At 46.0% G+C, this 16,115-nt stretch overlaps 1 protein-coding gene across 8 annotated transcripts in view; it reads left to right on the top strand.

The window, feature by feature from the left end:
• KIF21A (kinesin family member 21A) overlaps positions 1 to 16,115 on the top strand; it is a 154,526-nt gene that overhangs the window by 98,351 nt on the left and 40,060 nt on the right. For 5 of the 8 annotated variants that reach the window (XM_045031605.1, XM_045031623.1, XM_045031627.1 and 2 more), the window contains 2 exons: positions 7,810 to 7,975; positions 8,626 to 8,646. In XM_045031605.1, coding sequence (XP_044887540.1) covers positions 7,810 to 7,975; positions 8,626 to 8,646 — 187 coding nt within the window. The remainder of the gene's footprint in view (positions 1 to 7,809; positions 7,976 to 8,625; positions 8,647 to 16,115) is intronic. The other 3 variants (XM_045031615.1, XM_045031625.1, XM_045031626.1) reach the window with 1 other exon arrangement.

The following is a 16,115-nucleotide window of genomic DNA, read 5'->3' on the forward strand; positions in this document are numbered from 1 at the left end:
ATTGCAAACAGCCTGCAGCCAACACGACTCCCCGCTGTTTCATTCGCTCCCTGCCTGCCTCTCATTTGATTGTTTACAGCCAGGTACAGATGATCACAGCAAACAGGAGCTCTGTTTGTTTTTTAGATAAGCAGCACCGGCAACGGAGCTCCGCGCGGAGCTCGTTCATAACAAAACAAAGAGAGGCTGCATAACAAGACAAAGAGAGTAATTTATAAAAGCATTCTGGGATACATCCTTATACCCTGGAGGCCAATCACAGCGCTGGTGTGTGGCCACACTTGATGACCAGCGCTGCAGCACCAGCACTGGAATCCTTATTCCCCCTGCTGAGTGAGGTGTACGGCCAGCGCTGCAGCCAGGGAGTTGCAGCGCTGGAATTGCCCTGCAGGTGTGGCCACTTACTAATTGCAGCGCTGGTGGAGGCTTTCCAGCGCTGCAACTCGCCAGTGTAGCCATACCCACTACTACTCAAGATAGTTAAGACCAAAGCAGATTGTGAAGAACTTCAAAAAGATCTCACAAAACTAAGTGATTGGGCAACAAAATGGCAAATGAAATGTAATGTGGATAAATGTAAAGTAATGCACATTGGAAAAAATAACCCCAACTATACATACAATATGATGGGGGCTAATTTAGCTACAACGAGTCAGGAAAAAGATCTTGGCGTCATCGTAGATAGTTCTCTGAAGATGTCCACGCAGTGTGCAGAGGCGGTCAAAAAAGCAAACAGGATGTTAGAAATCATTAAAAAGGGGATAGAGAATAAGACTGAGAATATATTATTGCCCTTATATAAATCCATGGTACGCCCACATCTCGAATACTGTGTACAGATGTGGTCTCCTCACCTCAAAAAAGATATTCTAGCACTAGAAAAGGTTCAGAAAAGGGCAACTAAAGTGATTAGGGGTTTGGAGAGGGTCCCGTACGAGGAAAGATTAAAGAGGCTAGGACTCTTCAGCTTGGAAAAGAGGAGACTATGGGGGGATATGATAGAGGTATATAAAATCATGAGTGATGTTGAGAAAGTGGATAAGGATTTACTTTTTCCCATAATACAAGAACTAGGGGTCACCAAATGAAATTAATAGGCAGCAGGTTTAAAACAAATAAAAGGAAGTTCTTCTTCACACAGCGCACAGTCAACTTGTGGAACTCCTTACCTGAGGAGGTTGTGAAGGCTAGGACTAAAACAATGTTTATAAGGGAACTGGAAAAATTCATGGTGGCTAAGACCATAAATGGCTATTAGCTAGGATGGATAAGAATGATGTCCCTAGCCTCTGTTCGTCAGAGGATGGAGATGGATGGCAGAAGAGAGATCACTTGATCATTGCCTGTTAGGTTCACTCCCTCTGGTGCACCTGGCATTGGCCACTGTCAGTAGACAGATACTGGGCTAGATGGACCTTTGGTCTGACCTGGTACGGCTGTTCTTATGTTCTTATGACTGCACCTCCTGGAGAAGCCAGGGGCTCAGGCTCTGAGCCAACAGTACCTCCCTCTATGGAGAGAAACAATTACCATACCGTCTCTAAAAGAGCAGCACAGAGAAAACTTTTGGTACCGGGCGCATCAAAATGCTCATCTAGGGAGTGCTCTGCATTTTCTCAACCATCGGTACTGACAAAGTACCATGGACATTCCTCTGCGGTACCGAGTGAGCCCAGAGTACCGCATGAGCTCCAGTATCCTGGAGACCTGATGGTTGGGGAAGAAACACAATCCTCAATACTCTCTCTCGGCATGGGCTGTGTACCACCCATACCCCAGTCAGCGCACCACCCATACCCCAGTCAGCGCTGCCCTTGTGGTGACGAGTCTGACAGTGGCCAGGAGGAGGTCATTTCCCCAGCCCCTCATTGTGGCCCACCGTCACAATACGAGGGTCGTCTTCAATTCCATTGAGCCAGCCCATGATCATGGTACAAGCCCCCTGGGGTAATCTCACCACCTATGCCCTCCCCCTCCCATGGCTACATGGCGATCCTTGGGCAACGTACACATCCCACACATTGCGGCTGTCCATTGTCTCTCAGTGAGAGTCTACCAGATGGTCTCCTACAGCCTGGCTGTCGAGAGCCCCTGAGCCAGGGGAGGAGGAAGGTTCATCAGAACAGAAAGAAGGGCTCAAAGGGGAAGCTACCCATCCAGCAAACTTCTCCTCATCTCTGTCAGATGAGGCTGTAATGCCTCCCCCTGCATCACTAGGTGATGATTTTAAGAACTTTATGGATCTTACCAAGAAGGTGGCAGATGAGCTGCAGGTTCCCCTAAAGGAGGTGGCAAATACACATCACAAATTGGTGGATATTCTGCACACCACCGTCTCATCCAGAATTGCCCTCCCAATTAATAAGGCGATTCTAGATCCTACCAAAGTCATCCGGCAGACACCAGTTTCCATCACACCAACCAGCAAGAGAGCCAAAAAAAATTACTACAAATCTCCCAAAGAGGAAGACTTCCTGTTTCAACATCTGCAGCCCAACCCCACCCATCGTAGTGGATGTGGTTAATGGACAAAGCAAGCAACATCATGCCCAGTCGACCCCATATGATCGGGCTTGGGAGGACAGCATATTTGTCAGCAACATTACAGTTTAGAGTCATGAATTACGAAACTGTCATGGCCAAATATAATTTTATAAATTATGAGAAACGCAATGCATTTCTGGAACATTTACTGGAGGCACAAAAGGAGCAGTTTCAGGCCATTCTCAGAGAGGGTCAATTAATAGCCAGACCGGTGATAGAGACAGCACTGGATGTAGCGGATACAGTGGCCCACCCGGTCTCCGTGATGGTGGTAATGAGGCAGGCTTCTTGGCTACACCTTTCTGGGTTGCTCAAACAGCTGCAGAAGACTTCCAGTTTGAAGGGCCCAAACTCTTCGCAGAGAAGACAGATCCTTCTCTCCACACCTTGAAGGATTCCCGAGCCACATTACGCTCCCTAGGAATCTACACTGTGGGAAAGAAGAAAAGATATATCTCTTAGCCATAGCACAGGTCACAACCTCCTCAATACCACCATATCAGTGCTCTTATGAGCTGCAGTGTAAGAGGACCAGTGCTCAAGAGTGAAACCAGTCCGTACCCCAATCCACAACCTCTCAAACCGCCTCTAAGCACTTTTGACAGGTTGGTTGAGACCCCGAACAATTATACCTTGCTACATCAGCTGCTATCTACACACCTGTCATGCCCCTTCAGAAGTCACCTGACCCTCTTTCACGGCAATTGGGAGAATATCATCTCTGAAAGATGGGTCCTGGAGACTATTTTGAAGGGTTACGCCATTTAATTCATGTTCCTTCCCCATTCCAACCCTCCTTCCCCATCCCCCTTCAGGGACCCTTCTAACAAGAACCTACTTCGTCAGGAAATAAATCATTTGTTATACCTAGAGGCCATAGAACCAGTCCCAGTGCAACTCAGGAGCAAGGGGTTTTACTCCAATTATTTCTTGATCCCCAAGGCGAAGGAAGGTCGGAGGCCCATTCTAGATCTAAGGGTATTAAATAAATACGGGAAGGTGCAGAGGTTCAAGATGATCACGCTAGCTGCTACCATTCCAGATCTAGCGCAAGGAGATTGATTTCCGGCCCTCGACCTACAAGATGTCTACTTCCAGATCTCGATACAACCATTGTACAGGAGATTCCTACAGTTTACCTTTGGACAGGACCATTATCCATACAGATTGCTCCACCCAGGGTATTCTCCCAGGTTCTCTCCATTGTAGCGGCGCACTAACCCCTGTACAGCAACTGGAATTTATCACCGCCAACCTTGATGCAGTCCAAGTGTGAGCATTCCTCCCACTACACAGACTCACCACCCTGGGACGGATGCCTTTCTAATATGCTGGGGAGATCACCTACACAACCACAAGGTTCAGGGCAAATGGCCTTCCACAGTAGTGACGCTCCATATCACTCTTTGGGAGCTAAGGGCTGTCCATAACGCCTGTGCACGCTTTTTGCCTTTCATCAAGAACACACATAAAAAGGTCATGATTGACAATATGACACATATATTTTACATAAATCGCCCACGGGGGTGCCAGATCTCCCTCCCTCTGCACAGAAGCACTCAAACTTTGGAGTTGGTGCATCCAGGATGTGCTCATCTCATCTCATCATGATGTGCTCATCTTAGCTGTCTGTCTACCAGGGATACAGAACATGACAGTCGACAGTGTCAGTGGGAATTTTTCTCACGACCACGAATGGGAACCGAACTCAGAGGTGCTTTGAGATACATTCGCCCTTTGGGGAACCCTGACTACGGATCTCTCTTACCAGAACAAGAAACATGTTCGTTACTGCTTGTAAACGGGTCGGACTCACCCCTGCGGCGCCTCCTACTGGTTGCTCTGCGAATTAGCTCAGTCCAGCCCTGGAGCACCCTCTGCAGGCTGGTGATCCACCTGTTCGTAGGCCCCCGTGTCCCTCCCTGGACCCGGTGCCCTTCTACATGGGGTGCTGCCCCTAGCAGCAACCCCTTTCTCTCTGGGTCTCCCTTTCTGTCTCAGGGAACCCCCACCCTCTATCCCTACCTTGCCTCAGTATTTGGCTACTGCCAGTCATTGTCTAGCCCCACACTCTGGGGCAGACTGCAGTCTCAGCCAACTCATCCCTGGCAAGGAGGGTTTGGACCTGCTGCTTTGTCCTACCCCTGGGCTGCCCTCTGCAACCCCCAGTACCTTTGGCCCACTGCTAGGCCGCAGCCTGGGGCTTTCTAGGCTGGAGCTCCCCGGCTCCTCAGCCTTCCCCATCCCTGCTGCACTCAGGTATTCAGCCTCAAGCTAAGCAGCCAGGCCCATCCCTCTCTGAAGGCAGAGAGAGACTGCCTGGGCTCCTGGCTCATAGCCCTTTATAGGGGCCAGCTGTGGCCTGATTGGGGTGTGGCCCAGCTACAGCTACTTCCCTGATCAGCTCAGCCTTGAGAGCCACTGCTCTCAAGCCCTGCCAGGCCACTTTTTAAACCCCTTCTCGCAGGAGCAGGGTCCACCCTGCTACACTGCTCCAGGGCCGGCCTGTGGAAACATTCACTGGGAGACGCCCTCCTCCTCCCATGAGACGGGGACCTCTTGTATGCCTTTTCCCGGTTTCCTCTTCTATCCAAGGTCTTGTTGAAAATTCAGCGAGATAAAGCAAGAGTTATTCTGATTGCCCCTCCTGGCCAACACAAGTCTGGTTCCTTTACCTGACACAGATGGCAATATATCCTCTGGTTCCTCTTCAGCCCATTCCTCCTTTGCTCTCTCAAAACAGTGGGCTGATCCTTCACCCCCACCTGCGGGTCCTCCACCTCCAGGCTTGGCTCTTTCTTAGTTCTAAGGCTTAGTGGCAGATTGCTCTCATGAGCTGAAAGATGTGTTGCTACACAGCCATAAGTTGACCACTTGACATACTTACCTACCAAATGGAAATGATTCCAAGTTTGTTGTCATTCTAAACACACAGCCCCAACCTCCTCTTCCCTCCCTCTGATTTTACACTACATTTTAGACCTCAAGACGTCAAAACTCTTACTCATCTCCCTTAAGGTACATCTCATGGTGAAAATGGCTTTCCATGGCCAGGTAGACAGATACTCGGTGTTCACTCATCCACTGATGCATAGATTCCTTAAGGGCATTGGGAATCTCTTCCCTGCTCCAGCCTAGGATCTTAACCTAGTTCTCAGGGCTTTGACTAGACCTCCCTTTGAGTCCGTGGGAGCCTTCTGTCTCTTACACCTGTCAGTGAAGACAGCATTTCTAATTGCCATCACCTCAGCTATGCATATAGGAGAAATAGCGGCCTTGATGGCACACCCACCATTCATGGTCTTTTTTAGAGATAAAGTAACTCTAAGGCCATATCCCAAGTTTTTCCTTACTTTCTTTGCACTTTCCATGTGAATAAACAGATCCATCTGCCTGTTTTTTCCTCCAAAACCACATTGTGAGAACAGGGAAATGATTCTGTATATGCTAGATGTTAGAACACTAGTATTCTACTTGGACAGGACTCAGGACTTCAGGAAATCCTCTAAGCTCTTCGTATCATTCACAGAAAGATCCAAAGGCTCTGTGATATCTGCTTAAAGACTATCCAAATGGGTCTCTGGTTACATTAATCACTGTTATCAAGGGCACGGCCTGCTGCCTCTGATCTCGTGGAGTGCGTATGGACTCTGGACAATTTCTACCTTGGTCACATGCCTTAAAGATATCCCTATCTCAGCAATCTGTGGAGGAGCAACTTGGGCCTCTTCCCACACTTTTTGAGAACATTATGCAATCACTGGAGATTTGGCCTCCAACATGATCTTTGACTCCACAGTACTCTCTGTAGTAACAGACTCCAAAGTCCCAGCCTTCCATGGTGGGTACTGGTCAGGAGTCACCTACAGTGGAGCACCCATAAGGACACTACTCGAAAAAGAAGAGGAAGTTACTCACCTTGTGCAGTAATGATGGTTCTTTGAGATGTGTCCTCCTACAGATGCTCCACAACCCACCCTTCTCCCCTCTACTTCAGAGTTCTCCATGGGGCTCTGTGGCAGAGAAGGAACTGAAGGGGGGAAGGGTTCGCCCACGCAGTGCTATATAGCCTGAAGGCAGATCACACGGGAGGGAGAGCTCGTGCAGACTCAATGGATACTGCTACCAAAAATCTCTGATTAGAGGCGCAGAGACGCACATACACCTAGAGTGGAGCACCCGTAGGGACACACATTTTGAAGAGCCATCGTTACTGCACAAGGCAGTTAACTTCCTCTTTTTATAATTATAAAAAGGCCAAGATTGTGTGCAGCACTTTGCTGCTCCTCCTCCTGTTAGATGATTAACATGTAGCAGAGTCAACATTTTTGCATACTTGCTCCCTTGCTTGGTGTTTCTTTTTTTTTTTTTTTAAGTTATTTCCCTTGTCACACAAAGGCTGGTTATAGCAGAACCTGTTAATTTTTTTTTTTAAAGTATTCACTACATAGAGGGAAACGTTTATCCGCATCCTCTTGGGAAAACAGAATTGAAAGAGTGGCCTGAAAACTTAAAATTTGGGGAACTGGATTTCCTGATGTATCTGCTTGTAGTTTTATAATTCTTTCCTGCAACCTACCTCACTACAGGCTGTCCAATATATCGATGTAGTTCCTCTTGTCCTTGAAAAAGACACTCAAGAAGATGTTTTATTGATGTACCTTTTAACTATTTAGTTTCCTCCATTTGGAAATCCCTTGCTGTAAGTTTTCCACTTTGGGCAATACTTTCTCAAACTAAATAAGCCTCACAAGTCAACACATCTGTGGAATTGCTCCTAAAATGACTTCTTGTGCAGGTTAGGTTCTGAGAGCTTTCCAGAGAAAACTGAATATTCATGTAATGATCCTGGAAGTTTATAGTTTTGTTTTTTGTTTTATAGGTAACAAAATAGGCAATAGATAAGAAGACTGCGTTTTGGAAAAATTAAGGCCCAAGTTTTTGTGTACTTTGCTTGTACTTCATTAGGTGCAAAAATCTTGCCTGTTTAGGGATGAACCCAATTTATACATTTGGCTTATGCCTAAATTGGGCACCTACTTGGGCATGTGCATGCTGGAAAGTTTGACCCTGAGGAAAGAAAGTGAAACAGAAAAGCAGACAGAAGATGCCCAAAAAAGTTTGGCCACTAGTTACATTTTAATATGAGGAGATGGAGCAGATTAAAATTGACTACTAAATTCAGAAATCAAAACAACATGTCAGATTTCTCATTTACAGACGACTTCTCAGAATGCTTTTAAAGAACTTGTCATTTTCTTATAGGGTCTCCAAGCAGCTCAGAAGGAGGCTCAAATTAAAGTTCTTGAAGGACGCCTTAAGCAAACAGAAATTACAAGTGCTACTCAAAATCAGCTGCTATTTCATATGCTGAAAGAGAAGGCAGAATTAAATCCTGAACTTGATGCTTTGCTGGGTCATGCTTTGCAAGGTAATTTTGGCATCTTATAAGTGGTAATACACTGCATGTCAGGTTTGATTTTCATGCATGGTGTACTAGATATTTTAGGTCATTACTTTTCTGAATAGATGCTGTATTTTAACATCTTACATTTAAAAATATACTCCACACTTGACGTGCATGCAGACCATTTTGAAAGTGTAATTAGGGTGACCAGACACCCCAATAATAAGGGCTTTATGTTATATAGGCAACTTTATACCACCCGCACACACACACACCCCCGCCCGCCCCAAAAAAAAATGGTGTCCCGATTTTTCACACTTGCTGTCTGGTCACCCTAAGAGTAATGTCCATGCAGCAGGAAAATGCAGGAAATAAGGAAGTTTTGATTGCCACAATTTTTTTAACTCAAAACGTACTGCCTGTTTCTACAAAAGATTAATATTGACAATTTGGTATTATTGAAACTTCTAAACATAAAATTCTAACTATTTGTCCGCCTTCTCTCTTCATATGTTTGTATTTTTTGAAGACAGTACTATATGTCTGCTACAGCATCTATTCTGCTTTCTCTTAGGTTAAACTATGAATAATATAGTTTAATGTGGGATTTTTTTAATGGATCTGTTTTGATTGGAGTGTTGCTTTTTGTTTCCTTGTTGCTGTTATTTACACAGACCTAGATAGCATATCACTGGGTAAGTATGTTTAGCTTCCCATGTACTGTACAGCTGCATGAGTTACTAATTGTTCATGTACACTAACTGGTGCATCCTAGAATTTGTGAGCGTGTGAACAGTTTGCATGTAATATTTTGTATACATACTCATTATCACACAAGCTTAAAAAACACTCTTTCCCTTAGTGACACCACTTAAAAACACTCGTAATAGTCGATTTTTAGAAGTTAAGAAGTGAGTGCAGCAAATGCGGCTGTAGATAAAACCGGTTCCTAATTTACTTGTTAAAGAACCTACAGTATGTTCCTATATAGATAGCTCAATGGGGTATTTCATCACATTTTATTATTGCTGTGGCTGTGACAAATAACATTTGTATTTGACATAAAAATAACTCTTAACATGCAGTTAATTTTTAACCTTTTGCAGATAATTTATTTTTGAACTTAAATGCTTTATAGAATGTGTATAATGTACACTGTATAACAGACTATTTTACACTTTTATTCAAGGCTTAATTTATTTTAATCATTTTGTGGACTCAGTATATATTTTGTCACTTTAACATGATTAGCAAGGTAAGGAATATAAATTTAAAACATCATCCAAAACACTGCATTATTTGGTTGCTCTCTATGAATACATCAGAAATACCTCAGGTTGTACAAAATCTGCAATTCCTTCTGTATAGTTTCTAACCACATTGAACTGTCTTATACTAATTTGCATATATGTCAGATAACTTTCAGGGGTAGGGTTTTATTTAATCTAGTGGTTGTTCATAGAAGATTTTGCATGTAAGGAGGAAGATGCCCCCTTCATTATAGGTCTGTTGGTTTAAACTGTCATAGCTTTGTTGGCTTCATTGGCACTGAGATAATTTTACATCAGCTGAAGATCCAATTCAAAATATGTTGTTGTGTAAAGCTAGTATTCATTCAGGAATGATGTCAAAGATTATCAATATTATAGCTTGGATAAAATAGAAACTTGACAATTTAATGTTAATAACTTTTTATAAGCTTCAATAATATGTGTAAGCTAATTAAGTCCACTTGAATTTGACTGCTGGTTGGAGAAATATTATTCTATGTTGTAGTTTCTTCAGCTTTGGATATATTTTTATTCTGTTAAATGCATCTGGAGCCATAGGTCAGGCACTTCTTAGAGGTATTCAAAATCAAAATAGATATAGAGATATTCTGCAAGTATTTGCACAGTGCCTTTCATCTGATAATCCCAGAACACTTTGCAAGCTTGAACTGTCTTGCAACACTCCTGTGACATAGATTAGCTGTAGTATTTTCACTTTTCACTGAGTCATGGTGAGATTAAGGCATCTGCCCAAGACAAGTGAGGAAACTTTTTTTCTTCTTTGAGTAGTGTCCCTATGGGTAGGTGTACTTGCATCCTTGCGCTGCTGGTTGGAGAACTTCGGTAGCAGTGTCTGTTGGGCCTGCACACGCATTGTCTCTACTCATGCTGACCCGTGATGCTAGCCAGTGTGCATGGGCTAACCTTTCTCAGCTCCTTCTCTACCATCCCTGGCTAGAGACGGAGGCATTAGCAGTTCATTAAGACTATCATCTTAATCTGCATACTTATAGTTAGTCTCCTAGTTACCCTTTTCCCCCTTTCTTTATTTTATCCTTTAAAAAAAAAAAGACTATTTTTTTCTTCCTGCCTTTTCTCCCCTATCGGGGACCCTTTCCCCCAACTGGGTATGCCCCATCTGCTGGGCTTCAAGAAATGTCTTACTGGTAAAAAGGTGATCCTGATCATGAATAAGCACTTTCAGTGCATTTGCTGCCTCAGAGAAGGCCACATACAACAGAAGTGTGGTCTTTGCCAACAACTCCTGCCAAGATCCCACAAAGACCAAGCTCCACCAGAAGATTATCTTCATGGAGGCAGCTCTCCAACCGAAGTCACATGATAGCCTTTTAGATCTAAGGGCTGCAGGTCAAAGAAGCAGGCTGCAGACCCTTCTCTCAAATCATCTAAGAAGAGAGCGGGAAGCCCCCATAGTGAACCCCAAGATAGTGAATCACTATCTCACTTGGTATCTTCGCCAGCACCAAGGCCATCTCAGTCCGGCACCCATGGCTCACAGAAACCGACAGTGCTTGGTACCACTGACAGGCCTATGGACCCAATGGGTACAGGCACTGAGTCATTGGCACTGAAGGACAGGAGTAAGAACTCCTCTAAAAAGACACTCACCGTGTGCAAGCCCACATCGGTACCACCAGCGATGGCTTGCTGGCACAGGAGCGACTGATGCAGATAAGATCCTCTCCCCGCCAGCACCGACACCAGGACAATCAGTATAGGCGGAATTCCGCCATTCAAGAGACCTCCACATGCCAGCTGCACTGGAGTCTCCTCCTCTTGGTTTCAAGACCTCTGCACTGAGCCTCTTGAGACTGAGAGGAACAGAAAACCAGTACTGAAAAGGAAATGACTCAAGGACAGTATCCTCCTCCTTTCCAGACAAAGCTATCATGCCTTCTCCCCCATCTTCAGCAGATGACTTTCATCTCTTTCAGGAACTGGCAAAGAATGTGGCAGACACTCTCCAGCTTCCACTGGAGTAAGGCAAGGATACCCACCCTCAACTCCTTGATAGCCTCCATTCTTCGGCCTCCTCAAAGATCTCCCTCCTGATTAATGAGGCCATTTTTGCGGGGAGGATGGGATAAAGTTGCCTATATAATATAAAGCCCCTAATATCGGGATGTCTGATCACGCTAATTACGCCTCCAGGCAGGAGCCATAGAACTACCTCAACATCCTAGGCAGGTGAACCACTGGCTGGGGTAGGCTACCCCCTGCTCTGCCCCTTCCACCCGAGCAAGAGTGCACCTTGCACCCACTGTCCAGAGGGTTAGAGTGCAGGAGTGGCGCTGCAGCCGCCTCAGCCCCCCTGGAGCCCAGCGTGCCCCCAGCCTCTTCTACTCGCCCCCAGTGCAGTCGGTCCCGGAAGTGACTTCACTTCCGCCCTGGACCCTGCACCGTCCTAGGGTCAGCCCTGCTCGTTATTTCCTAATACCCAAAAGGAAGGGAGGTTGGAGACCCATACTAGACCTCAGAGCTCTCAAGAAGTTTGTCAAGGCTCAAAAATTCAAGATGATCATTCCAGCATTGGAACAGACAGACTAATTTTCAGCCCTAGACCTCTAGGGTGCCTATTTTTACATCTCAATCCTACTGGCTCACAGATGATTTCTCAGATTCACTCTGGGACATGGCCACTACCAATGCAGAGTGCTCCCCTTCGGGCTATCATCAGCTCCAAGAGTATTTTCCAAGGTTCTCTCAGTGGTGGCCATTCATTTACACTCTCAAGGGATAAAGATTTTCCCATACCTGGACGATTGTCTACTCAGAGCCTGATCTCTCCAGGAGGCTCACCAAGTCACAGACACTTCAATATATTTGTTTACAGAACTAGGTCAACAGATCAACACTCAGAACTCAACCCTCACTCCAGTGCAATGCCTGGAATTCATAGGGACCAACCTTGACACGTTACAGGCCAAAGCCCTCTTACCTCAACACAGGTCCCTATCCTTAGTCACTCTTATAGACACCATTCAAAGCAGCCCACAACTCTTTCGACATATGGCAGCAGGCATAGCGGTGATACTTCATACCAGGCTTCACATAAGATGCCGCCAAATGCAGTTCAGCTTGGTTTGCAGACCGAACAAGGATACTTTAGACAAACCCCTATCACTACCCAGCAGGATCAAAAACTCCTTAAACTAGTGGAAGGACCCAGCTAATGTTTGCAAGGGGATCCCCTTCTCACAAACATCACCGTCATTGCTCCTCACCACCAACGCATCGCTCATTGGGTGGGGTGCATACCTGAATGGTCTCATGACACAAGGCAAATGGTCACCCATGGAGATATTCCTCCACATCAATCTCCTTGTGCTGAGAGTGGTCAGGAATCCCTGTGTCCATTTCCTCCCACTGATCACAGGATCACACAGAAAGATCCTGACAGACAACATAGCCTGTATATACTACATCACTTGGCAAGGGGGAGCCAGATCACCCTCCCTATACGCAGAAGCGATGAGATTATGGAATTGATGCATCTGACATAATGTTACATTGTCCGCGGTGTATCTGGTACTCAAATCTCAATAGCGGACAGTCTCTGTCACAAATTTCCACACAGTCACGAGTGGGAGATATACCCATCAGTACTGCATGACCTATTTAGATGGTAGGGGACACCGTCTTCGCCATTCACCTGAACAAGAAGTGTCCACACTACTGCTCCAGAGCGGGGATGGGGCAACACTCTTTAGGCGATGCTCGCCTCCTTCCTTGGGACAGGGACCTTCTCTACGCCTTCCCTCCATTTCCCCTACAGTTAAAGGTCCTGCTGAAAATATAAAGGGACAGAGCTTGTGTCATTCTGATTGCTCCTACTTGGCCAAGACTGACCTCATGGCTTGGAGAGAGATCATGTCCGCTGATCTCTCTCCGAGCCACTCCATACCTGCTCTCACAGAAAAAAGGAAATACCCTACATCCCAACTTGGGAATGCTCCGCCTCAAGGCATGACTTCTGTTTGGTTCCAACACCTAGAAAGCTCCTGTTCGAGAGAGGTACAAGAGATTGTTACACAGTAGAAAGTCCTCGACATGACGCATTTACCTGCAGAAGTGGTCCAGGTTTCAGATTTGGAGCATGTCCCAACAGATCTCTCCAGCATCCGCAGCTCTTCCACACATAGACTGTACTTTAACCCTAAAAAGATCTGGTCTATATCTAAGCTCTCTGAGGGTCCACCTAGTGGCTATTACAGTCTTTCACCAACCTGTAGAGGAGTACTCAGTGCTGTCACATCCAACTACAAAAAGGTTCCTCAAGGGCATATGTGACTGGGTGTGCATATCCCGCACTGAGCAAGATAGGATTAACTCTGCATTATGGGTGGTGCAAGCCCCACCCCCAGACCATGCTGGGCATGCTCCAACTGCTACCACAGTATAAAAGGGAGCAGCCCAGCTCATTCTAGGCTGATCACCGAAGCAAGAGGATGCTTGGTGGAGGCTCCAGGCCAGGAGCTGTTATAGCTGCAGACTGCAAGAGCCTGAGGACCCAGAGCCCAGACTGGTGACCTGCAACCCTCAATGAGCATCTGAGAGCTGGAGTCCCAGGGAGGCAGGGGGAGTGGTATCTTCCACCCAAGCAAAGTTAGTGTGTTGTGGTAGGATTCCCTGCTGACTGGGTGATGACCAACCCCGTCACCGACAGGGCTCTGGGCTGGAACCCGTTAGAGAGGGAGGGCCGGGGTCCCCCATCACAGCTGCCACCTCCCCCTAGGGAGCGGCCTGCTTTCCTGACTCTGGCCGCTAGGCTACACAGCCCTGACCCCAAGGGCCATCATATTGACTTTGGCCTCTAGGCCATGCTGTTTTCAGCCTGAGGACTATCTGGCAGACCATAACCCTAGTGGGGTCACACCTCGCCCCAAAGGAGGATGGGATGTGCATACCTCCCAACAGCATAGTAAACCTCTTCCCTCAACCTTGACTTCTGACCCCACATGGGACCTGAGCCTTGTCCTGAAAGGTCCGACTAGGCCCCACTTCGAACCCATGGCCACCTGTTCGCTATGAAAACAGCCTTCCTGGTAGCAATTACCTTGGCCAGGAGAAAAGGAGAGAAAGCAGCTCTGATGGCTCATCCTTCCTACATGGTATTTCTTCCGCACAAGGTTATGCTCAGGCCACACCCAAAATTCATCCCTAAGGAACCCCTCTCAGTTTCACATGAATCAGTTGATTCATCTTCCAATCTTCTGCCCCAGCCCTAACCGAGACAACAAGGAGGGCTATATTGCTTACCTTGGATGTCAGAAGAGCCCATGTCTACCTAAGGACAGGACAAAGGCTTCAGGGAGTCCTCTAGACTTTTCCTCTCCATAGCCGAAAGATCCAAGGGCTCAGCAATATCAGCCCAAACACTTTCCAAGTGGGTCTTGAACGGTGCTGTCATCTGTAACTGATGCAAGTCCTGGCCCTCCAGAAGGAGTACTGCTCAGGAGTCACCTACAGTGGAGCACCCATAGGGGTGCTACTCGAAGAAGTTACTCACCTTGTGCAGTAACAATGGTTATTCGAGATGTGTCCCCCATGGGTGCTCTGCAACCCACTCATCTCCCCTCTACTTCAAAGTTCTTGTCTTGACTCTGCAATAGAGAAGGAACTGAGGAGGGTTAGCTGGCTGGCTTCATGGTGCGCTGTGAGGAGAGACAGCGCATGCGTGGGCCCAACAGACACTGCTACTGAAGTTCTCCAATCAGCAGTGCAGGGACGCAAGCACACCTACAGTGGAGCACCCCTAAGGGGACACATCTCGAAGAACCATTGTTACTGCACAAGGTGAATAATTTCTTCTTCTAGTATTGCATCTAATTGGGAAAAATATTATGGTCTAGAATGACAGGGTATCTGAAACTATTTTCTGATGCTGCAGGGCTCTTGCTTCCCTAAAAAGTCCTGCTTCCACTGATAGCAATAGCAAAATTCCCATTGACCTCAAGAGGAGCAGGATGAAACTCAAAATAGAACGCCAACTCCCTTCATCAGAGTAACATTTATCCATATTAGCCCTATGCATAAGGCAAAGTGGAATTATATTAATGCATTAAATCTTTCTAAACTTAGAAACAACTTTCTTTTAAAAGACCAAAAAAAAAGTCATAATTAAAAGAAAAAAAAGTGGTTTTATCTCCTATGCTGAGAAAGTCATTCCTCTTCAGGTGTATGTGCGCACACGCACATACATGCACTGGTCACAGTGATATATATGATGTAATAAGGTCAACAAGTTCCATCCTGTGCTGTTTTACACTGTGTGGCAACTAACAAGACAGCTGCACTGCTTGATTTCCTAATTCATTTTATAAACAGAGAATAAACTATATCCTGAACTACAAGTACAAAGTTACAGTGGGTTGTGTCCACCACTATCCTGATGTGTTATTACAGCTTTGTAAGTCACACTCTGCTTGTACTATATTTTATTAGGGTAGGACTTTCTTCCTTATGATAGGACTTTCTTCCACCTCTCCTCCCCTTTTCTCATTCAGACTGACAATATAGCAACTGTTCATGAAATGTTGCTAGAGTGACTAATTTCTGTATGACCACTAGAATTGTTTTTCTCGTTAACGAGATCTGGTTATTCGTGAGTGTGACTCACAGCCAGGAATGAGCTGATCAGTCTTGAGAGGGAAGCAAGGCAAGTGTCGTTTCCTCAGAATGAAATATAATGTCTCTCTGTACCCTTGACAAACTAGGTACATTCTGACAGTTTGTCCTCATCTCCAAGACGCTCTGCTGTTCTTTGTCCATCTGCATCTCTGCTTTCATCTCCTGATACTCTTCCCCCCATCTGGCGGGCTGCTCACCTTAATGTTCCCTTTGTCTCCCCTCTCTCAGAATGCCACACCTGA

The sequence above is a fragment of the Mauremys mutica genome, chromosome 1, assembly GCF_020497125.1.
Source record: "Mauremys mutica isolate MM-2020 ecotype Southern chromosome 1, ASM2049712v1, whole genome shotgun sequence".
In the NCBI taxonomy this organism is placed as follows: Eukaryota; Metazoa; Chordata; order Testudines; family Geoemydidae; genus Mauremys; species Mauremys mutica.